Raw genomic sequence first — 24,039 nt, 5'->3', positions numbered from 1 at the left:
TAAGTCAATTTCATCCTCTAAAACGCTAGTTTGTTTCAGGCATGTGCTAATTTTTGACCACTAATTACATTTTCATACGAAAAAAAATTGACGTTGTATAAAAGCTAATTAATGAAGTTCAACGTTATATGATATTCTATGTATACTATCCATATTATGTCTGATTCTTACAGACATCGGTTCCAAAGCATCTAAATCCAAGTGATCATATTATCAAAGAACTACAATTTGAAAAATATAAAATATTGGAGTCTAACTTCTCTCCAAATCAAAAATATCATATTAATATGTAAGCTCTCGCTAACAACAAAACAAAAAAGTATTGAAAGCAGTTTTTGCCATTGCAAGTTGATCATGTTTAGCGTTAAATGTCGCAAAAACATAAGAACAACAAAAACGTATCTCTTATCAATTAATACTCCTTCAAACGTTTATGTAATGTTTGTAGTTGTAGGTGAAATACGACTTGTAATGATTTTTAACGTGCCAACGTCTGTCGCGACATGGGATCTCCGTTTTTAAAGGTCATATTCGAAAGACCCATGGTTTTCACTTCGAAATATCGAGCGTTTGGTGAGAGAGTAATCGCATCTTAGGTTTGATGCGGCCATGACAAGAACGGCCTTGAACTTAGCTTTTAATTGTACATACATGAGTATAATTTCCAGCTGAGTTAGTAAGTCAAGCGTTGGGCATTTGTCCTTCACAAGTGAATTGCATCGACTTTTTAATTTTCAGGTAGTGATAGAACACTTGAATTTGCAATACATCTCTTGGTGATAGTCAATATATTGTGCAACTAAGAGAAAAGGGGAGCATAAGTGTGAACAGGACGAGTGCCGTCAGAAATGACTCCATTGTCTCGAAAATTCGTTTTTACAAAGACCTAGGAATTTCAACTTTCGAAACTTTTCTTAATTTGTGTAGCTCTTTTTGAACTATTGTAGTGTAGTATGGGGTCTCCGAAACATTGAGATGGTTCAGAATCGCGAACTTCGTCATTATCACAGTGTGTCCTGTGGTTGCATAATTTAATGAGGAAGAATATGTTGATCCTATGTGTGACTGTCTGTGTTTCGATTGTATTGATCTCTCCACAACTGCTACTTTCTTGTAATTCAAAATTTTGAAAGAGACCCCTGAACAATGCAATTTTGATATAATAGTATTATAAATTATACAATCAGAAATCAAAGAATAATTTGCACCTTAATTTCTAAAAATGGTGACTTAATGAAATAATTTATGTTATCAATTGATGATACCTCTATATTTCAATCTAATTAAAATTAGATGTTAGATCCGCTCGCGTACTCGCATACGAGTACGCGAGCGGATCTAACATCTACTTTTAATTAGATTGCTCTATATTTATAAAAGAAATTATTCATTGAGCATGTTGAGTCAATGACTGAGAGAAAGAAAGGGGAGAGTGATTGTACACTGTGTGTTAGTTACCTTAGGAATACAACCATTATACAATTACTATGACCACAGAAACTCTGCAAACAGCACTGAGTCCTGTGTATATCAAAACTATACACAACACCCTGCTCTATTTGCCAAGTAAATTCCAGGTAAATAACAATGACCATAGATGAGCTCCACCCACATCCAGTGATCCATGAAGAAACCATAGGGTATTTTTTGGGGTCAATGAATAATTTCTTTAATAAATATAGAGCTATCATAAATCAATGATATAAATTACTTCAATAAGCTACTAGTTTTAGAAATTAATGTGCAAATTATTGTTTGATATCTGATTGTGAAATTTATGATGTTATAACAGTAACAGTCATTCTATAGATATTGAGGAAGCTTGAGCGCAGTATACAGAGTTTTGCTAGCATTGACCTGTCCATATCTGCTATTTTCTCATATTAATTCAAATTTTTAAAAAAAAAAGTCCCCTGAACAATGATGGCACAGTGTCAACATATTAATCAGTTGTAAAGTGTCTAAGAGTTATAGCAAGTTTAGAATGTATAATCACTTAATTTTTCTTTGTTTACTTGTTAATTGTTCTACTTAACATGGAATTTGTGAATGTATGATTTTACACATAATTTCTGGAAAATAAATTATATAGCGTCTCCATCATCTCGTGTTACACACAAATTCATTCTAATACTAGAAATCACTTATTTACAAATTAATTTGATTTTTCACCCTTGACTATTAAGATCGATTTGTCTCATAACCAAGTTGAAAAAGGGGGAGGGGGGGGCATATTTGCACCTGTTGGTCAGTATGTCAATTGGTCAGTCAGTAGATCATGTCTTGTCTGCTCAGTATTTTAAGAACCATTTTCTTGACAGACGTTACACTTAATGTTATACTGATTTCCCATAAAAAGTAGATGTTTGAAGTCACAAAGTTAAAGGTCAATCCACTCTGGACATAGGGAATGTGTTTGAGACCACCATTCTTGCATGTGTACAAATTCCTGCCAATCCCGATTGCCGAGTACGTATCACAAGAACTCACACCACTTCTGTAGGTAGTGTGTATCACAAGAACTCACACCACTTCTGTAGGTAGTGTGTATCACAAGAACTCACACCACTTCTGTAGGTAGTGTGTATCACAAGAACTCACACCACTTCTGTAGGTAGTGTGTATCACAAGAACTCACACCACTTCTGTAGGTAGTGTGTATCACAAGAACTCACACCACTTCTGTAGGTAGTGTGTATCACAAGAACTCACACCACTTCTGTAGGTAGTGTGTATCACAAGAACTCACACCACTTCTGTAGGTAGTGTGTATCACAAGAACTCACACCACTTCTGTAGGTAGTGTGTATCACAAGAACTCACACCACTTCTGTAGGTAGTGTGTATCACAAGAACTCACACCACTTCTGTAGGTAGTGTGTATCACAAGAACTCACACCACTTCTGTAGGTAGTGTGTATCACAAGAACTCACACCACTTCTGTAGGTAGTGTGTATCACAAGAACTCACACCACTTCTGTAGGTAGTGTGTATCACAAGAACTCACACCACTTCTGTAGGTAGTGTGTATCACAAGAACTCACACCACTTCTGTAGGTAGTGTGTATCACAAGAACTCACACCACTTCTGTAGGTAGTGTGTATCACAAGAACTCACACCACTTCTGTAGGTAGTGTGTATCACAAGAACTCACACCACTTCTGTAGGTAGTGTGTATCACAAGAACTCACACCACTTCTGTAGGTAGTGTGTATCACAAGAACTCACACCACTTCTGTAGGTAGTGTGTATCACAAGAACTCACACCACTTCTGTAGGTAGTGTGTATCACAAGAACTCACACCACTTCTGTAGGTAGTGTGTATCACAAGAACTCACACCACTTCTGTAGGTAGTGTGTATCACAAGAACTCACACCACTTCTGTAGGTAGTGTGTATCACAAGAACTCACACCACTTCTGTAGGTAGTGTGTATCACAAGAACTCACACCACTTCTGTAGGTAGTGTGTATCACAAGAACTCACACCACTTCTGTAGGTAGTGTGTATCACAAGAACTCACACCACTTCTGTAGGTAGTGTGTATCACAAGAACTCACACCACTTCTGTAGGTAGTGTGTATCACAAGAACTCACACCACTTCTGTAGGTAGTGTGTATCACAAGAACTCACACCACTTCTGTAGGTAGTGTGTATCACAAGAACTCACACCACTTCTGTAGGTAGTGTGTATCACAAGAACTCACACCACTTCTGTAGGTAGTGTGTATCACAAGAACTCACACCACTTCTGTAGGTAGTGTGTATCACAAGAACTCACACCACTTCTGTAGGTAGTGTGTATCACAAGAACTCACACCACTTCTGTAGGTAGTGTGTATCACAAGAACTCACACCACTTCTGTAGGTAGTGTGTATCACAAGAACTCACACCACTTCTGTAGGTAGTGTGTATCACAAGAACTCACACCACTTCTGTAGGTAGTGTGTATCACAAGAACTCACACCACTTCTGTAGGTAGTGTGTATCACAAGAACTCACACCACTTCTGTAGGTAGTGTGTATCACAAGAACTCACACCACTTCTGTAGGTAGTGTGTATCACAAGAACTCACACCACTTCTGTAGGTAGTGTGTATCACAAGAACTCACACCACTTCTGTAGGTAGTGTGTATCACAAGAACTCACACCACTTCTGTAGGTAGTGTGTATCACAAGAACTCACACCACTTCTGTAGGTAGTGTGTATCACAAGAACTCACACCACTTCTGTAGGTAGTGTGTATCACAAGAACTCACACCACTTCTGTAGGTAGTGTGGTTGAAGAACAAAGAACATGTTCATGTACACTTGTTCTCGTCATTCTCGACTCGAAGAGCTGAGCACGAGAACAACAGGAACAGTGATCTCAAACACACTCAGGAAGATCACAATATCATGAGAACCCTTTGATTGACACTCAGGTTCATCCTACAAAACATAGATGATCCCAATTCATTTTTTCAGGTTACAGGGACAAAGTTCAAGGGTCAAACTACTTTGGACATAAGAAAATATTGTGCACTCAATATTTTTCAATTAGAACGTTTTGCCCGATAGAGATCAAATTTCATATTGTGGTTACCCTTGACTAGTAGATAACCTATATTTTTGCTATCGTTTCATGCATTAAATTTTTTTACTATTGCCACGTAGGGGTATATATATGTTTCTAAAACATTTCTTGCTTTAATTGAGTCAATTACATCTTGACTATGACAAGACTATTGGAAATTCCAGTATGCACATTGATATAATCATGAAATTATTCAGGGCACACATTTCCTCAATTCTCCAATAGTACTGTGTAAACACATTATGTGGACAGAATGCAAAGATAGATTTATTATTTTCAGTGCACAATTTATCTCGTGTACGGTCCATTTCGAAACTCCTGAATGCCACGATCCCAGGCGTGGTGCCTTCATGTTCATTAAACAAGGGAAGCAAAGGCAAAGCCAGGGTCAAGACTTATAAAGAACAGGACGGCAAGAAAATATGGACCAGAAAGTAAGAATTCTCTTCAAACACTTCTGAGGTATTTTCAAAATTTTATTTTCAGGTTTACAAAACTTCCTACCAAAGTGATTTTGAGAAAATGAGTAAATGTATATAAATTTTATGAACTTTTACCTTTCTATGCCAAATTTGAAAGAGGACATTGTCTACAATTCTATTTTTCACACTGTATAGAATTGCAGACCGAAAATAAAACCCCATTCCCCATCAAAAACACCATTTATTTTCCCAAATTGCCCATAAAATTCCCAAAAGAAAACTGAACTATGATATAAGAATTCAATCAATTTTTTATCATTTTAGCAAAATTTCTATGAAGAATATTTCAAGGAAATTATCATTGTTACTTTCAGAGAGTAACAATAATGATTGGTTTTTTTGATGACAATGAATTTATTAAACCAAAGCGAATCAGACAACATAGTGACTGTGATTTTTTTGACAGAGAAATATATTTGGTAATATTTATGATGTCATATAATCAGGATAACTGCATTAAGATTTCTAAGACTAACATATATCTGACAATAGAAAATAAGATTAAAAAAAATTAAAAATTCATGATGACTTTCTAAAGACATAAAATATTTGGAGCCTTATTGCTCTGTCATCTTCCCTGCTGCAGGATTATGTAACAGTAGTTGTGCATTGTTTATATTGATCAGATCTTCCTAACTTCAGTTGTTTTTTTATGTTCATATTACTGTGTATTATTTTCTGTTTGAATGCCTGTGTTTATGCATTTGAAAATATATCATGTATTTTGGGGAAGAATTCAAAATGACTTTTAAGATTAAAATTGTTTTTAAAATGGCATGTATTTTGGGGAGGACTTTAGAATATAATAAAAAATTAAATATTTCATGTCTCATCTATATACAGAATGAAGAAAACGATTTTTGAGGAGAAAAAAGAGGATAGCGAGTTCACAATGCGAGTTCCTGATGACAGCATCTATTTCATGGAGTTCTTCCCAGAAACTGAGTTCTCCGTAGAGGATGCCATTAAACTGCAGCAAGATTATGCGGATCCCATGATTCTCAACAATGCGAAAGGAGTGGTTTATCTTGACATCCTCTGTAACATGAAAACAAAGAAGCAGGTAGACATTCAATCACAAGCTATCTCATCTCAATATCTCAGTCATTTCTCACAATATTATCTTAATATCTCAGACATTTCTCAATCTTATCTCCATATATCAGTCAAATCTCACAATCTTATCTCAATGTCTCACTCAGCCATTTCTCACAATCTTATCTCAATATTTCATTCATATTACTGTATTATATTTAAGTGGAATTTTTAGCGAGACACAAAATTAGCAATTTTCCCATAAAAATGGGTGTACATTGTATATATGTAGTGAGAGCTAATTTTAGTGACTTTATAATTTCAGGAAAGGTAACCATTACCTCGATATGAAATAAATTGTTAGCGATATTCAATTTTAGTGATCTCGTCACTTTCGCTGTTAATGTCAAAATTAGATTCTTACTAAAAATTCTGCTGAAATGATGATTTTGAACCATAGCAAAAAACTGAAAACATTATTTGGGTATTGATTCATCGCATAGTCATAAACATGATAAATCAACATAATTGTACTGACAAGGCTACTTTATATATGGACATTTTAACTTCTGGACTTGGCAAAATTTACTGGGACTCGTCAAACATTTTTGGGACTCATTAACCTTTTCAAAAATGAATAGACTGGTCAGGATATATGTTGACGAAATCCTAGAGAAACCCTAAAACATCTCTTACAAAATACAAAGTGAAACAAAAACCAATGACAGTTATCACAATGAACTATGTTTTGCTATTATATACATTATTCATTCTCTCTCTCTTTCTCTCTCTCTCTCTCTCTCTCTCTCTCTCTCTCTCTCTCTCTCTCTCTCTCTCTCTCCAGGTTTTTTTTTTTAAGGTCTTGATTTCAAGGGCCAGGGCATTTCCAGTTCGGAAAAATAGCAACATTTGCTTGAAATAGGGGAAAATGTATCATACAAAGAAATAGGGAAAAACCCAATTCAGAGTGCTTTAAGGTATAATTGGGCTCCTTCTTACTTTCAATTTGGTCAAAGCTTACCTCATTCAAATAAGCAGAGGCCAAAAATTAGGTTTCCTAAGAACTTTGAAGCAAAAATTGTAATCTGTGGACCTGTGAAGAAGATTTATGAATGATTTGGTTACCCTGCTTTATTTGTTTTCATTTTTTGGAATTTCAAAGCAAAAATTGGGAAAAATACCTGCTTTTTAGCTTTGGGAATGGGGCCTTATTTCAGCCCCCTACAGAACCTAAAAAATCCCTTCTCTCTCTCTCTCTCTCTCTCTCTCTCTCTCTCTCTCTCTCTCTTTCTCTCTCATGCATTATATATATATATGTATATACAGTGTGTATATTAACTCTCAATCATAACTACTGTATATTCCTATTTTATGCAAGTATTTGATATCATAAAATGGCTGGAAGACATCAAATTGCAAGAACATGAATTCGCAAGAGGGCTGTTGATCAAGAGTTTACATATTATGTATTTCAACAATATCAAAAAGTAATTTTATTTTGGGAGTGATGTTTCTTGCTAACTTACGTGACAATAACAAATTCCTCTTGTATATTTAGGAGTATGCAGTATTTGTCACTTGTGTCCATGTATGGTTCAATAAAAATGAATACAATTATATTAAAACATTGATTTTATACATGTATTAATTTCAAACTATTTCTTTTCAGACCAGGTTTATATCAGAGTTCTCTGAAAGGTTATTTTTCCCTCACACCTTTGAAGTTGAATGTCCAAGGAGATGTTTTGTTATCTGTAAGGTAAACAGCTCTTGAATATCAGTCATTGAATTTTACAGTACTTTTTTATAGTCCTTGAATTTTATGGTACAGTAACTTAAAGTTGAATATTATAGTAGTTGATTATTTCTTTTGTTTATTATACATCTGTTTGAGAATTTTTCCCATGTACTACTGTGACATGGAACTTCTGTTTTCAAGGTCATATATCTAAAAGATTCTCACTTCCGAATGCCAGGCATTTGGCAAAGAGCAATCAATACCTAGATTTATGTCTTGGACTTAATGTTGCCATGGCATGAGCAGTACTTGACCTCAATATGTTTCATTGTTTGAATTTTACAATGCTGGAATATTACAATACAGTACTTGAATATTACAGCACTTGAATGTTACAAGATTCATAGTGATTTAATTTCACATTTTCAGCAGTTAACGATTCCCATTTGTAAAGTAATTCCTCCAGAAAAAATGAGTCTTCTTACTACAGCATTTTGTACATGGTTGTAACTAGTGCTTGTCAAAATGTACTAACCCAATACCAAATGACTAGCTTCGCTGTTCACTGGTCAAGATGTGAATCAAAACAATGGAGTATGTGTTAATTGACTACCGTAATTGAATTTGATAAGGGGGAAAACTGTCCCGCCACCAAGAAATTAATCCAGACCTGTCTCTTGCAATACACAGTGATAAATCCTACTAATGAATCAGATTTTCTCGGCACAGTCACACTAGAACTTAATTACAACAAAGCAATTTATAACTTGGTTAAACAACACACACTTTATTGCATCTGACCTGGCTATTGCAGTGATATATAAGACAAGCTTACAATCAATCTAAAAAGCTCAGTGTATGGTTGTTGGTATGGAACAAATGTTAAGGAAGGTATTGTAGAAATTTATCCATACAAGTGGGTTGTCATCTTCGCTAGCCAAGAGTTTACGGTCTGCTCCACTTTTCTGTAGGGAACCCTTGGCTAGCGAAGATGTTGGGTAGTATTGTTATTGAAAAACTACTTGTTTATATTGACAGGTGTCTTACCTGGTCTGAATATGTTTGTTTCCTATTAAAAAAAAAACAATTGCAAGCAAAATAGATGTAATGTCTAGATTATGTTCACTCATGACAACTGAGCTCAATACAACTGTCTCTCCTCATGTTCTGCTAATATTGTGTAGGGCAAAATGGAAAACAAAAACAAGCTCTTGGCAGATTATGTAAACTTCATAAGCAAGCCACTAAAGTGATCTTAAGGATATGCGGGACGATGATCACATGATGATTGCGAATTTATTATAAATTTAGAACCGGACGCAGCGTAGTTAAAGTTTCCCGAGAAAAATCACAATGCTCTACAGACACACTATATGACGTCACAATAAAAAAGTACGTCACGATGTTGTACGCAGCTGAAAATGTCATCATATTTTGTCGTAATTTGCTACCGCTGCCAAGTGTCATGTGTAAATCTGTTGATTGAATTCTTGTCAAATGATAATTTTCATTTCTATTTCATATTGATTACCATCCTCACAAGTCAAGGTTTTGTGATTACACAGAGTGTGGAGAGTACGTTATCACAAAAACCTTGACTTGTGAGGATGATTGATTACAAGTCTTCCTTTTCATATACATTGTATATATTATGAATACAGTATGCGCCACAGTAATTTTGATAGTATATAGCTCCTACATGTACATGCAATTTGAATCTAGGCATTTACAAAAAGAAAGTAAATTGTACGTAAACAATGACCCGGTGCAAGTGTAAGATGATGATCGTTTGTTGGTACCGAATCTTGCTTGGGAAACGTATGAACTAGTCTGGTGCTTTTATAATCGATCATTGTTTGCGAAAAATACCCCACCCCTACCCCCCATATGCCGAAGGTCGATACTTTTTGTCAAATCTTAATGTCCATGCTAGGAATGTTTGATTTCCCAAGCATTTTCATGCTTTATTTCTCAAACTATCTTATATTACAAATTATTTTTACTAACTTTACGAAACACTGCTGCGAAAATGGTAACTAATGTAGTAAATATGATACACGTCGGAAAGCGAGAAGCAGACGTGTAAAAAAAAAAAGTGCAAAGTCACAACGTGTGCGACACATGAATTCCTTGAAAAATAGGATGGAGACAATCCGAGTCATAAGCGACACTAGCTACCCTGGCCGCAGAAGTACTGTTGATCTTGTAAACAAAGTAGTAGCTTATACTTACGTTAACTAGATCTAACCCCGTGGTTTGAAGGAAGACGAATTGTAGAGCTAGACGTTTTGTCCAAAGTCATGTATAATATATACATGTATATTTAAAAAAAGATTAAAATCTTAATTTGTTTTCATTAACTCAATTTTTGTACCATAATCATGAAAATTCTAAATATTTCGATAGGTTCAAAACAAATATAGTTTCTAACAATGTATTCCAAATCAGGCACAAAGAATGATCTTGTAAAATTCACATTTTCGAAAAGGGGGGTAATTCAAAGTGTATTATCTCCCTTGTATACCTAGAAAGTTCAGGCCATGAAATTTATACACATTGTAAAGGACATCTTGATGGTGCTTCTTGAAAAAAAGAACAAATATTCATTGACGAATTATTTTTGGCCACATCGTCCTGCATGTCCTTAAATGGGAAATTTTACACCCTTATGTAGACGATCGTCAGAAATGCTACAGCAACTTAAATGGATCCTCCTAGCCAAGCATTTTGTTTATAGGACTCTCATTCTCGTTTTTAAGGGTTTAATTACATTTAGATTATTTAGATGTTTTTCAATATGTTCGTGAAATTAGCGGTAGACCTACTAGATTAAGTGAAAGCCGTGTATATATTCTGAGGGCAGAAACACAGTGTTTTAGAAGATCTTTTACAATTACATATATATTCTATTGATATGCAGATTTAAAAGCTTCTAATATTGATTAATATTTTCTAACAATTCATTCCACAACTGTGAGACACATATATATATGTCTCACAGCTGTGGAATGAATTGTTAGAAAATATTAATCAATATTAGAAGCTTTTAAATCTGCATATCAACAGAATGGGGTCATTTAAAAATCTTCTCAAGAAGCACTGGATGGGTCCACAATAAGGAATCAAAATTTTACATGTGAATATATAGGTAAAATCTTTGAAAATCTTCTTAAAAACCACTGGGCCAGGAAAGTAAATTCACATGAAAGCATCCTGACATAGTGCAGATTCAAGTTTGTTAAAACATATCTGTAATTAAAAATTACATCACTGTGACAACATTAGTCAGCAGAATGGTGATAGAGACGTTCCGAGGTGTTAACTAGGCTCACGAAGAAGCAATATATTGTTTTGGTTGAATGCTGGTTGTCCGAGGAAATAAGTAATTTCTTTGAAACCTACAAAAACAAACACTATAAATTCGTTGTGTGTAGATCAGTTACGTGAACATTGTAAGCATGTATATGTAGTACGCCATACAGTGCTTTGAACAAAACATTCTGTATGTATACACAATATTCATTATACCCCCCGAACGAAGTTCTGGGGGGTATATAGGAATCACTCTGTCTGTCTGTCCGTCTGTCCGTCCGTCCGTCTGTCTGTCTGTGCAGATTCGTGTCCGGGCCATAACTTCTTTGTTCTTTGACTTAGGCATACCATATTTGGCACACAGGTAGATCACCATGAGATGATGTGTCAAGTACCTTCATGACCTCTATATGACCTTGACCCTTGACCTCAAGGTCAAAATTAAAGGTTGTTTACAATGGATTCGTGTCCGGGCCATAACTTCTTTGTTCTTTGACATAGGCATACCATATTTGACACATGAGTGTATCACCATGAGACGATGTGTCATGTACCTTCATGACCTCCATATGACCTTGACCCTTGACCTCAAGGTCAAAATTAAAGGTGTTTTACAATGGATTCGTGTCCAGGCCATAACTTCTTTGTTCTTTGACATAGGCATACCATATTTGACACATGAATGTATCACCATAAGACGATGTGTCATGTACCTTCATGACCTCCATATGACCTTGACCTCAAGGTCAAAATTAAAGGTTTTTACAATGGATTTGTGTCCGGGCCATAACTTCTTTGTTCTTTGACATAGGCATACCATATTTGACACATGAGTGTATCACCATGAGACGATGTGTCAAGTACCTTCATGACCTCTATATGACCTTGATCCTTGACCTCAAGGTCAAAATTAAAGGTTTTTTACAATGGATTTGTGTCCGGGCCATAACTTCTTTGTTCTTTGACATAGGCATACCATATTTGACACATGAGTGTATCACCATGAGACGATGTGTCATGTACATTCATGACCTCTTTATGACTTTGACCTTTGATCTCAAGGTCAAAATTATAGGTTTATGCCATGGATTTGTGTTCGGACTATATCTTCCATTTTCTTCTACAAATGCATACCATATTTTTACACTCAGGAAAGAGGTAATTTATACCTATTAACAACACCCTTTGGGAGATTGGGGTAAGCGGGCGGTATTCTTAGTGAGCATTGCTCACAGTACATCTTGTTTAAATAGCTATAAAAATATTTTTTATCAATGTAGTCTATTTCTTTATATTTATTTAGCGCATCCGATTATTTAGAAATGCGTACAAATTTGATGCGCATTACGGTAGTTTACTTTGCATTACCACAGTGTGAACACTATTTAAATCGTATACATGTAATTGATTTTATGTGCATTATTTTACTTTGCATTAGATTTAATGTGAAGTAAAATTTAATGCGCATCCGTGTAAACAAGGCATAAATGTTACATACATGTGTATGTAGTCTAAGTATTATACACAACACATATATGTAGTGTAAGTACTGCACGTCAAGTGATGTATAAAATACGACATAGATGTGGATCAAGTAGTACACATGTGATGTATAAAATACAACATAGGTGTGGATCAAGAGGTACACAGTGATGTATAAAATACGACACAGGTGTGGATCAAGTACTACACATGTGATGTATAAAATATGACACAGGTGTGGATCAAGAGGTACACAGTGATGTATAAATAGATTAAGTACTACATGTGGTCCTAAGTGCTACATATGTAAATCTGAGTAAGTATGTTTTGTACATGTACTACATACACTCTGCTCCACTTATATTGAAGTCACTTATATTGAAGTCACTTATATTGAAGCCACTTATATTGAAGTCACTTATACTGAAGCCACTTATATTGAAGCCACTTATATTGAAGTCAATTATATTTAAGCCACTTATATTGAAGTCACTTATATTGAAGCCACTTATATTGAAGTCACTTATACTGAAGTCACTTATACTGAAGTCACTTATATTGAAGTCACTTATACTGAAGCCACTTATACAGAAGCCACTTATATTGAAGCCACTTATATTGAAGTCACTGATACTGAAGCCACTTATATTGAAGCCACTTATATTGAAGTCACTTATACTGAAGCCACTTATATTGAAATCACTTATATTGAAGCCACTTATATTGAAGTCAATTATATTTAAGCCACTTATATTGAAGTCACTTATATTGAAGTCACTTATACTGAAGTCACTTATATTGAAGTCACTTATACTGAAGTCACTTATATTGAAGTCACTTATATTGAAATCACTTATATTGAAGTCACTTATATTGAAGTCACTTATATTGAAGTCACTTATACTGAAGTCACTTATATTGAAGTCACTTATACTGAAGCCACTTATATTGAAGTCACTTATAATGAAGTCACTTATACTGAAGTCACTTATATTGAAGTCACTTATACTGAAGTCACTTATACTGAAGTCACTTATATTGAAGTCACTTATATTGAAGTCACTTATACTGAAGTCACTTATATTGAAGTCACTTATATTGAAGCCACTTATACTGAAGTCACTTATATTGAAGTCACTTATATTGAAGTCACTTATACTGAAGTCACTTATATTGAAGTCACTTATACTGAAGTCACTTATATTGAAGTCACTTATACTGAAGCCACTTATATTGAAGTCACTTATACTGAAGTCACTTATATTGAAGTCACTTATACTGAAGTCACTTATATTGAAGCCACTTATATTGAAGTCACTGATACTGAAGCCACTTATACTGAAGCCACTTATATTGAAGTGGAAATAAATCCCCAGTAACTATGTAGTTCAATATCAGTGATATTGAACTTTAGATATAATGAACAATTCAAGTTGGGCCACTGAATTTCAATATATCCGGAGTAGAGTGTGTGATCAATATACTACACATGTAGTGTTAAATCTAAAGCAAACTAGCATGGTGTCACGCCATGCCCTTTTTGGCTGGTGCCATGCCCTTTTTAATTGCACCATGCCCTTTTTTCTCTATAAATTTTTTTTAAAATATTTGTTAGATAAGATAAGTTTTATTCCAATTTTGGGCCCAGAGGGCATAAAAGCAAGACAGATAATAAAGAAGGAAATTTTAAAAAAGGAAGAAAGTTTACAACATTAACTACAGGTTACATAGACTGCAAACTGCATGTGGATGCAGCATGTTGGGGAAACAAGTACATACATATATGAATTGCTAATCAGGTGTATACACAAGTATATGGACAATATCAGTATTATACCAACATATGAATAATAAACTATAATGATTTTTGCAGTTTTAAAGCATCACTTCTTTTCCTGAAAGTTTGAACTAAATATTCGCTCAATTTGACAATTACTGGTTTGTCTTCATTAATCATCAACCAAGTAAATTTGTCCTTATTTGTTAAATAGATAAAAAAAATTGTTGAGCTTGTACATGTATATACCATTAAAAAACATATTTCTCTCTTCAACATAGAATGGACAGTCAGTGAGGAACTGAATTTTAATATAAACAATTGTTCTTTATTTCACAAGATTGATTAAAAAGTTTAAAATCAAGGCAGCAGGTATTAACTTTTAAAGAGGTTAAATGATTATTCTATTACTATCATAGTATGATACAATGAAAGTGCCCTGAAATTGTCTTGCCACGACGAAAAGTGCCCTTTTGAACATATGATATGTGTGCCCTCTCTAGATCCTAGATTTTTAACACTACACATGTGATGTATGATGTATGTAATATACACATGTGGTCTATTTCAGACAGATGAAGAGTCATTAACAGCACAGAGATTAGGGGCGGTGTATGCAGGGGACGAAAAACTGCTACAGCGGGTAAGACTACTAAACTGCTACAGTGGGTAAGACTACTAAACTGCTACAGTGGGTAAGACTACTAAACTGCTACAGCGGGTAAGACTACTAAACTGCTACAGCGGGTAAGACTACTTAACTGCTACAGCGGGTAAGACTACTAAACTGCTACAGTGGGTAAGACTACTAAACTGCTACAGCGGGTAAGACTACTTAACTGCTACAGCGGGTAAGACTACTAAACTGCTACAGTGGGTAAGACTACTAAACTGCTACAGCGGGTAAGACTACTAAACTGCTACAGCGGGTAAGACTACTAAACTGCTACAGTGGGACATAAGACTACTAAACTGCTACAGCGGGTAAGACTAATAATTCATGCATGAAGAACTAGATGTATAGTAGAAACCTAATTTGGCCCTGTGAAAAGACTTTTGATGTTTTGAAGCTAAGTTCAGATGAAGATCGTACACACAACTTTCTGATATCATGATAAAATGATATTTATAGCAAAACATTGGGGATCTTATGATATGACATCATAAATATATAACCTTTTGTGATTTTGTAAGTTTTTATGAAGTACAGCTATATACAGTTTCTTCACCTTTCTATAGCGTAAATCACCTTAAAGAATAAGATTTATTTTGTTACCTCTGATGTATAACTCTGGAAATAGGTCAATATTGAAAGAGGGAAAATTTTCTCTTGCACACTTGATGTTTTTGTAATTCAGCGTTAAAAGTGACATTTGTATTGAAAAATGATGGCAGATGATTATATGGTAGCAGATGGTAATTGTAGAATGCTGCATTTCTGACAACAGATGACAAGAAACAGCATGAAAATGATCATAAATTTTTTAAAAGTCATTTTTTGCAGATTTTGATAACTTCACATGAATTTTTATATTTTTAAGGGTCAATTCAGGCCTTTGTCATATAAACTGTATCCATTATTAAAGCTCTGATCATATTCATTGTGTCTTCTCTTTTAATGCAATTTTAGATTCAGCTTTCTGACTGTTTCACTGTGTTAGTACTAGATGCAGTAAAATAGATGAGGCTGGCTTTAGTCAGACTGTATTTGTTGCAATTTTGATTTCACAGCATGAGCTGTCTATGATGAATACAGCAAAAATTAAACTAATGGTGAAATATAAGGCTGCTTACAGTAACTCATTGTAGACTGTCTGATTACCATTGTTACTTTTGTGTATCTTTGCAGTTGGATCGGAAAAAAGGAGATTTGACAAGAAATGACTTTGACATCATTCTCTGTACCCCAGAAATGCAGGAGGCCCTACTTCCGTGGCGTAACGCATTGAGAGATGTATACCCTTCAACTGAGACATGTGAGTCGATGAAATATGCTGTCATCTGGTCATATTTAACGAGTAAAGAAGCATGAATTTTACGTCCCTGGTAACTGTACTGTTTGTGCTTTTGCAGTCACATTAGATGCAGACATTGAGAAAATGATGCTGAAACAGAAAGATAGTGTCCTTTATAACTGTAAAAAAGAGGGAAGTCTAGGGAAAATACAGGTCCCGATAGCACAGGTAAACAAACCACTGATAAAACACAGGTCATAATAGCACAGGTAAACAAACCACTGATAAAACACAGGTCCTGAAAGCACAGGTAAACAAACTACTGATAAAATACAGGTCCTGAAAGCACAGGTAAACAAACTACTGATAAAATACAGGTCCTGATAGCACAGGTAAACAAATTATTGATAAAACACAGGTCCTGATAGCACAGGTAAACAAACCACTGATAAAACACAGGTCCTGATAGCACAGGTAAACAAATCACTGATAAAACACAGGTCCTGAAAGCACAGGTAAACAAACTACTGATAAAACACAGGTCCTGAAAGCACAGGTAAATACATTACTGATATAACACAGGTCATGATAGCACAGGTAAATGCATTACTGATATAACACAGGTCCTGATAGCACAGGTAAACAAACTACTGATACATGTAAGATACAGAAACTGATCATACAGGTAGGCACACTGTTTCATCAGATCAGTAAGGCTGTTCTATCAGTCCAATGAGGTTGTTCCATTAATCCAGTGAGGCTGTTACATCAGTCCAGTGAACTTTTTCATCAAATTGAAGGCCGTCATCATTCAGGCTATGTAGTTATGTCATGTGATCACCTGTGTCACTACTGTACAACATATAGGATTGCATGTACTTTATTTTGTCTTCCACTTTTGGTATTACTGAAGGACCTGTCCACGATCTCTAACTGAACACAATAACTACGTCTTTAGAAATAATGGTTTGTTTTTCAGCTGAGTATGGGAATAGATAAGATAATAGAGAATTTTGATTTCTTCTTCCTGACTTTGTTAAACAACCCCAAGGCAGCACAGGTCAAACCTGGAGGTAAATGATTTTACTTATTCATATTTTAGAACATTGCCAATAACATTGTGGGTTGTGAATTTTTTTCGCAATGCTTGCTACCTTCATCACCTGATAAAACAACAAAGAAAGCATTTTGTTGTTTAATTAAAACACTGAAATGGACTTTCATAATCTGATATTGTAACATATGCCCTAGAAGTCGTAAGACAAGTTTACGATTACACATGGTAAAATAAGAATAAAAAGCCACTTTTCTTTTGACGATAAATACCTGGATGTGTTTTTAAAAATACATGTGAACGTTATGTAAAGTCATGTGATTTGTTTCATGCAGAGGATTTTGTGACCTCAGCGAGGTTGCTGGTACCGCCCTGTCCAGAACAACTTAAGTTACAAGACGCGGAACTGAGACGTTTTGTGAAAACAGTTAAACAAACACCACAAAAAGATACTGAAACAAAAAAGAAACTGGAAGCAAGTCAATAGTGAATGATTACATGTGTATTGTGTTATTGTTATGTGCTGACTAATTAAAGATGTGTGATATTCAGGTATATTACAATGTTGTCTCTCTTATCCCCTCGCTACAAACCTGCGATGGTACAATCTATAGTAACTTGCTAATTCATTTGTTCTGTTCTGTACAGGATTTCATTTAGGACACTTGATAGAAAAAAATGGATGCATGGAGCGATACATATTTGGTTTAGTTTGGTTGTAATATGAACAATTTACCATGAAAATTTTTTTTTAAAAAGGGGGGGGGGGATACTAGATTCTAATGTGTTTTTTTTTTTTTATCAGAACATTTTAAGGAAAAATACCTTGTGCCTAGATCAGGATTCCTTCATTTTCAAGGCCAAGGTCGCTGGATTATGGAAATTCCAAAATTGTCTATTATAATGTGTATGTTACATTTATTATCCAATTTTCAGGAATGGTACCTCGTTTTAAAACTGAGATCTAGCTTCTTGTCATTGACCTTGAAATATTTTGTGGCACCTGTCTAGCTTCTTTTTATCAGTGCTTGCAGACATGCTCAGCATCTCCTCCAACGATATGTTCAGATGTCCTAAAGACATGCTCAGCATCTCCTCCAACGATATGTTCAGATGTCCTAAAAATCATCTTCTCAAATGTCCACCTTTCATTCACTGAAATTCTTTCCTTTCACTTAAAGGGACTGGTTCACGATTTTTGAAAAAAATATTTTTCATTTTTGGTGTTAAACATTAAAAATATAACTGATTTAGTGTTGTCAGCCAAACTTTTGACCTTCTGAACACAAGAATAAAAGCAATATTTTAGCCTTAAATCTGTGTTGTGTAAACAAAGACTCGAGTCTTTTCATGTATACAAACTAACCAGTGAAATGTTAATTTTGTAATATAAAGCATCTTACTTTTGCATAGGCACAAATTTTAACTTTGAGATGACACATTTTACCCAAAGAATGCTTGAAATGTGAAAGATATGATAAACTCAAATCGATATCCATTTCTTTTGAAAATTTCGTAAACAATAACATACTGCAATCCTTGTTTACAAACCAAATAATAAACTCTCTAAAATGAGCTTCTGTGATGATGTATAACCTTAATTTTTATGGTGATATCTTTTAAACACACTAGACAATAGATTTTGATCATTAAAAGTGAAAAACATAATTTTGGGGAAAATCGTGAATCAGTCCCTTTAAATGATGCATCATTTGTTAACTTTATTATTTGACCCATCAATTGTCCACTTTATCAGATGACCCATCAATTGTCCACTTTATTATAGATGACCCATCAATTGTTCACTTTATTATAGATGACCCATCAATTGTCCACTTTATTAGATGACCCATCAATTGTCCACTTTATTATAGATGACCCATCAATTGTCCACTTATGATAGATGACCCATCAATTGTCCACTTATGATAGATGACCCATCAATTGTCCACTTTATTATAGATGACCCATCAATTGTCCACTTTATAAGATGACCCATCAATTGTCCACTTTATAAGATGACCCATCAATTGTCCACTTTATTATAGATGACCCATCAATTGTCCACTTTATTATGGTTCAGCAATATCTGCATGTCCATCTGTTTGGGTTTTCTGTCCCTATTTTCATTTCCCTGCCTCACATCAAGCTGTTGTTGTGTAGCTTCTTTGTGTGTTGCAATTTTGATCCATTTCAACCTTTCTTGCAGTTTTACTCCTTTATTTGAAATTGTGATGCGGAGGGTACATGATTTGTCTGTCTAACATTGTCTTGTAGTTGTTAACAAATGTTTAATATTACTCGGGGGTTGTAAGAATCTCCAGTGTCATATGTGCAGTTTTCAGGCTAGGACCTAGAATTCTTATTTTACAAAGTGTTTGTATGGGTATCGAACATTTGCATATGACAAGAATTTTGATTTTCTTCAATTTTTGATAAAATAATGGTGTGTTGAACTTTTGAGGTCAGTTTTGAGGAATTTTTACAAAGTGAGTACATGGTTTGTCTATTCACATGTAACTCCTCTCACTGATAAAATAAAGCCAAGACCTTTGTATACAACTTGAATATGTGCTCATTGCAAGGATTTTGATTCCCAACAATATTCTATTTATGTTCCCCAAACTTCAACAAATATTGTTCTTTTTTATCCAGGACTGTTCTCTGAAAGTACACAAGGGATTAAAATGAATCCTTTCTATAAGCCTGTCATCAGACGGATCGCATTACGTATATGGCACTGTCCGTCCATCTGAGGTCATGTTTGCCGGACTGCTTTCTGTAACAGATGTATGTATAGTGTTGAAATAATTTCTTCCTCAAGAATCATAAGAGTTTCAGCTGGATTGGTGCACTATGACCTACATGTACTTTAGGGCTAAAAGTATGCCAAACAGTTTCCCAGACTTTTTTGTTATGGATATAGATGTGCCCTGAACTTTCTCTCGGAGAAATCCAAATTCAGTTTGCACTTCAGTTGGATCGGACCATTTGAGGTCATGTTTTCCAGACTTTTTTCCATAACAGATGCATGTCCAACGTTGAAATTTAGTCTCAGGGCTAAAAGTAGGTCAAACACTTCTTAATTTTTTTCGTTACGGATACAGATATTGCCCTGAAATTCAGTCACAAGCGTCCTCTCGGAGGAATACAAGTTGAATTTGCATTTCAGCTGGTTTGGTGCACCATTATCTACTTTAGGACTAAAAGTAGGTCAAATAGTTTCCTGGACATTTTCTCATGGATGCATATGCTCCGAAATATTGGCATCACTGTCCGACGAGCTTATGATGTACCATTTGTAGAACTCTCGTTAGAATGATAGTATACCATTTGTAGATGTGCAGAACTAATGTCTTATTGTCTGAACATGCGTGCATGTGCATGGTATTTCTTGTACACTAACTTTGGAATCAATCTATCTTTTCCGTTTTTCAATAAAATTGTTTGAGATTTGTATTGTAGGTATATATTGAAACCCTTAACCGATTGGCATTGTCAAATTTAGTATTCTGCATGTGCATGCACGTACAGTGCTTCAATTTGATTGGATCATTAAAAAATGTTCATAATTTCTTATGAATAAAGCAAATGAGATATTCACAGCATAGTAGATATCTATAGATTGGTATAATAGAAATGCCTTAATGCACACACACTTACACTGTCATTTGAAGGAGCATAACATTTTTGGTTTCCATTAAAATTCCTTATGTGAGAATATACAATTTTATATAAACTTCATGTGAGGGAGAATACTGCAACGTATTTACAAAACATGTTTTGGGTGCACAAAAAGTCACTTGAAAGCCTAAATGCAGAAGCACAATGACACAACTTAAATGGTGGGGGTGGTGTTTGGGGAACATCCATAACAGTCCTAATCAATCTAATTAAAATCAGATCCTAAGATACACTCACAATCACTACAATAGGATCTGACATAATCCCATAGGTCACGTCCGTATGACCTTTCGCTTGGAATATTCATGAGAACTATCAGCCCTTCAAGATTGCATCATACAGACAATGATGGCTATTTAAGCGGTTCCCAGCAATTTGTAAATAAGTTGCAGTATTCTCCCTCTCATGAAGTTTATTTCACACTATAAAATTGTATATTCTCACATAAGGAATTTTAAACTTTCGCAATAATGCCTAATCTATTTCGTTCATACAAACAAAAAGTACGATATAAAATACACCCAAATCAAATTAATTGTGAATTGCGATTTATGTATGAATAGGAATGGGTACGATTTGAATAGTTTTCAAGATAGTTTACTTAATTAAACGCGAGGAATATAACGCCAGTCTACGTACTAAACGGTGCATTGTGACATCACATCTAGCTGCGAAGTGTTTTCTTTTAAGGTGGATCGATCCTCATGTGACTTATCAATATGAATGGTTAAAAGTGGAAAAACTGTATTAATTTCCACTCAATATAGTTTAATTTAATCAATAACCAAAGAAAATGTGTATGTTGCCACCTTTTTAAAGATGTCAGACATACAAAAACATATATATATATATATATCAACATAAAAAATCACACATTTTCGTTAAACAGAATAATGAAAATTAATAAAAACTTGCTGAAATGACAAATTTTAAATGTCAACAGTTTAAGAAAACAGCTAATTCATAGATATATAAAAATTAATTGTGGATATTGGGGAAATCATTGTGTCATAGACATGCAGTAGAGGAAATTCGAGCATAGGAGTTATTGCCCTAGACAACATTTTTAAAATTATAAATAATTGATTATCTATGGAAAATAAAAACTTTTTCAGTATCAAAAGTTTACCAAATTTTTTATTTTATTCAGTGAATGAAATTCCTCTGAAAGATATATTTCTATCATGCGCAAAATTTAATTAAATGAAGATTTTGCAAAAACCTGACATCACATGAGGATCGATCAACCTTAAACCAAACAATCACATCCATTTTCCTTAAATTGTGAACACCGACAATTTCACTGGCGACGTGCTGATTGGCTAACATAAAGTTCAATTGAACATGACTCCTAGTCGGGTTATGTCAGATCTTCTTACGCAGAGTATACGGAGTGGATCTAAGAAGTCTGATTTTAATACGCAATTTCCGAGTTGCCCAATAGTTCTTTCCCTTTGTGGAATTCTTACGCACAGTGAGACGCAAAACATACTATCGTCCACACGCGGTGGGTACAAATGCTTATCGCTGCCTTCATATATTGCCTAAAGGCCGATTATCAGACATCATGCAACCACCCAATCTGCAGGGAAACACAATATTATTAAGTTTATTGGTATTTAGTAATAAATTAGCTCAAACAAAAATCGATAATTACCATTTTTATGCCCCCCGAGATCGAAGATCGGGGGGCATATTGTTTTTGTCCTGTCTGTCATTTTGTAATTCTATAATTCTGTCATTCTGTCTGAAACTTTAACCTTAATTGCTAATAACTTTTGAACAGTAAGTGATAGAGCTTTGATATTTCACATTAGTATTCCTTGTTACAAGATCTTTCCGTTGGTATTGACCTTGGAATTTGACCTACTTTTTGAAAACTTTAACCTTGCTAATACCTTTTGAACAGTAAGTGATAGAGCTTTGGTATTTCACATGAGTATTCCTTGTGACAATACCTTTCCGTGGGTACCAACATTTCTGACTCTGTGACCTTGACCTTGGAGTTTGACCTACTTTTTGAAAACTTTAACCTTGCTAATAACTTTTGAACAGTAAGAGATAGAGCTTTGATATTTCACATGAGTATTCCTTGTTACAAGATCTTTCTGTTGGTATTGAACCTTTTGACCTTGACATTTGACCTACTTTAAAATTTTTTTTACATTGGTCATAACTTCTAAATGGTAAATATTAGAGCTTTCATATTGTACATGAGCATTTCTTTTGACAAGATCTTTCTACTGGTACCAAAATATTTGCCCTCGTGACCTTGGCCATCTTCGGAATTGGCCATTATCGGGACATTTGTGTTTCACAAACACATCTTGTTCTTTGATTAAAATATCACTCGTACAGAGTAGGAAATAAAAAAATAATTTCATATTTAATCTAATGGCCTAATTCAAACAAATATTATTCTTGATATGGTCAGTTTAATGTATACCAACGGCTGATATAAGCAAAATTTACACATTCATTACTTTTATTCGTATTGACATAGCTAGTCTATAGTATATGTATACATCTTGTACCCACCCAAGCATTCAACAGAACACTGAACGTACCTCCATCACAGAAGAGCTGATATCTCGGAAGTTGTGTATTAGATTGCAGTCCTCATTCACTAGAACTAGTTTTTAACCAGGACTTTTCATTGATACATTGTAAAAGAACGTACATCACAGCTTAATGATTGCTGATACTACCCCAAGTAAAGTTCTCCAACTAGTGGCATTTTTGCCACGTGTGCCAACCAATATCATAGAAAACAAGCTCCATTGCAACATACTACATAAGCTTTGGTTGGGTGTATTATGTACTGTTCATGGTACTCTTTGTGTTGTGACCTGTGCATATTTGACTTTTTTTTTACATCAGGTTTAATTTGCGAATCACATGTTTATCAGCAGCCACTTTCAAAATTCATTACCCATA

The 24,039-nt window shown here is 34.7% G+C and overlaps 1 protein-coding gene across 4 annotated transcripts in view; it reads left to right on the top strand.

Annotated features, from left to right (window-relative positions):
- LOC125669640 (uncharacterized) overlaps window positions 1-17,969 on the top strand; it is a 28,804-nt gene extending 10,835 nt beyond the window's left edge. For all 4 annotated transcript variants that reach the window (XM_056162437.1, XM_056162436.1, XM_048904320.2 and 1 more), the window contains 8 exons: window positions 4,864-5,017; window positions 5,909-6,128; window positions 7,770-7,859; window positions 14,981-15,052; window positions 16,259-16,385; window positions 16,483-16,592; window positions 17,344-17,437; window positions 17,754-17,969. In XM_056162437.1, coding sequence (XP_056018412.1) covers window positions 4,864-5,017; window positions 5,909-6,128; window positions 7,770-7,859; window positions 14,981-15,052; window positions 16,259-16,385; window positions 16,483-16,592; window positions 17,344-17,437; window positions 17,754-17,905 — 1,019 coding nt within the window. In that variant the 3' untranslated portion in view covers window positions 17,906-17,969. The remainder of the gene's footprint in view (window positions 1-4,863; window positions 5,018-5,908; window positions 6,129-7,769; window positions 7,860-14,980; window positions 15,053-16,258; window positions 16,386-16,482; window positions 16,593-17,343; window positions 17,438-17,753) is intronic.
- The last annotated feature ends 6,070 nt before the right edge of the window (window positions 17,970-24,039 follow it).

The sequence above is a fragment of the Ostrea edulis genome, chromosome 4 (genome assembly GCF_947568905.1).
Source record: "Ostrea edulis chromosome 4, xbOstEdul1.1, whole genome shotgun sequence".
NCBI classification, from domain to species: domain Eukaryota; kingdom Metazoa; phylum Mollusca; class Bivalvia; order Ostreida; family Ostreidae; genus Ostrea; species Ostrea edulis.
Note: the sequence above shows the minus strand (reverse complement) of the source record. Positions and strands in the feature narration are given on the sequence as shown.